The 2058-nt window shown below is 46.6% G+C and overlaps 1 protein-coding gene across 1 annotated transcript in view; it reads left to right on the top strand.

The window, feature by feature from the left end:
* Positions 1 to 247: 247 nt before the first annotated feature.
* Positions 248 to 2058, top strand: part of LOC144610577 (uncharacterized) — a 27766-nt gene continuing 25955 nt past the window's right edge. Inside the window, exon 1 of the mRNA XM_078429386.1 lies at positions 248 to 285. Coding sequence (XP_078285512.1) covers positions 248 to 285 — 38 coding nt within the window. The remainder of the gene's footprint in view (positions 286 to 2058) is intronic.

Genomic DNA, 2058 nt, shown 5'->3' with positions numbered 1-2058 from the left:
GTTCTGGACTCCCCCCAACATGGGGAATATTTTTCCTGCATCTAGCCTGTCCAGTCTCTTAAGAATTTTATACGTTTCTATAAGATCCCCTCTCATCCATCTAAATTCCAGTGAATATAAGCCCAGTCGATCCATTTGATGGTGATATTTCCCCTATGAATGAAAATATGCGCCCGCATGAACTGGAAATTAGCTCTGAGTTACTGTAGGATGATTTGGTTTGGGTGTCTGGAAGGCTCTGCCAGGGATGGTGGTGGAGGAAGATACGATAGTGGTGATTAAGAGGTTTTGTAGATAGGTGCGTGGGTGTGCAGGAAATGGAGGGATATGGATCTCGCGTGGGCAGAGATCAGTTTAACTGGACATCCTGTTCGGCACGGACATTGTGGGCCGAATGGCCTGACCCCGTGCAGTTCTGTGTTCGATGTTTCCACTTGCCCAATGTGTCCATACGTTTAAACCACATTCCATAGGGCGGCTCGGTGGCGCAGCGGTAGAGTTGCTGCCTTACAGCCCCAGAGACCCGGGTTCGATCCTGACTACGGGTGCTGTCTGTGCGGGGTTTGTACGTTCTCCCCGTGACCGGCGTGGGTTTTCTCCGGGATCTCCGTTTCCTCCCACGCTCCAAAGACGTGCAGGTTTGTAGGTGAATTGGCTTGGTATAAATGTAAATTGTCCCTAGTGTGTGTCGGATAGTGTTAGTGTGTGGGGATCGCAGGTCGGCGCAGACTCACGGCGAAGGACCTGTTTCTGCGCTGTATCTCTAAACTAAAACAAAATTCCAGTTATTCCAACACAAGTCTAGGCTGTGAGTCCAGTGCAAAACTGGTGGAGGATAGAAGCTGCCAGTGTAGAGAGTATTGAGTGGATGCAAAAGATCACGAAGCGATGGGGAATTTTCCTGATTTAAAAAAAAAAAAAATTCAAAAATAAACTTGGCGCAATAAAAAATATATACAAACCAAAAACCCTACAAAAAACCTCTTCATACATTTTTCATGTCTGTATATTCAATAGTGTCTTACTCAGTAATGTTAGTATAAGAAAATAAGAAGAAGAAAATGATGAAGGGTCTCGACCCGAAACGTCGCCCATTCCTTCTCTCCTGAGATGCTGCCTGACCTGCTGAGTTACTCCAGCATTTTGTGAATAAATACTCAGCAATGTTAGTATCAGTCTACACACAAATCCCTCTTGCTACTCAATCCTCTTGGTCCAAACACTGGCCGAACATGTGCTCCTCATTGGTTCAGTTTAGTTTATTATCGTGTCACGTGTTCCAAGGTACAGCGGAAAGCTTTTTTACTCCAGCATTTTGTGAATAAATTGGTGTGGTTGTATGTTTGATCGCTGGACTTGTTGGGCTGAAGGGCCTGTTCCGTTACTATTTGACTCTTATGTCTGTCCACTTCCTCAATGTGCAAGGAGGGGGGGCGTAGAGTAGTCTGAAGAAGGGTCTCGACCCGAAATGTCACCCATTCCTTCTCTCCTGAGATGCTGCCTGACCCGCTGAGGTACTCCAGCTTTTTGTGATACCCCCTCAATGTGCTTGTGCTCTCTGCTTCACCCAGAGTTGTGAATGTGTGGAATTCTCTGCCACAGAGGGCAGTGGAGGCCAATTCACTGGGTGTTTTCAAGAGAGAGTTTGATTTACAATAGCTCTTAGGGGTAACGGAATCAGGGGATATGGGGAGAAAGCAGGAACGGGGTACTGATTTTGGATGATCAGCCTTGATCATATTGAATGGCGGTGCTGGCTCGAAGGGCCGAATGGCCTACTCCTGCACCTAGTTTCTATGGTTCCTTCTCCCTAAGACTAGGTTTGTGTAACATTACCCATCTTTTCCCTACTCCCGCACGCAGTTCACAGCTGTTATCAGGCAACTGAACCATCCTACCCACAACTATTATCTACCTCTGGAGACCCTCGGACTATCTTTGATCGGACTTTACTGGCTTTACCTTGCACTAAAAGCTGTTCACGTTATCATGTTTCTGTACACTGTGGACGTCTCGATTGTAATCATGTACTGTCTCCGTTGACTGGTTAGCACGCAA

Source organism: Rhinoraja longicauda, chromosome 37 (assembly GCF_053455715.1).
Source record: "Rhinoraja longicauda isolate Sanriku21f chromosome 37, sRhiLon1.1, whole genome shotgun sequence".
Classification (NCBI taxonomy): Eukaryota; Metazoa; Chordata; class Chondrichthyes; order Rajiformes; family Arhynchobatidae; genus Rhinoraja; species Rhinoraja longicauda.
The sequence above is the reverse complement of the archived record's forward strand: the minus strand, read 5'-3'. Positions and strand labels throughout refer to the sequence as shown.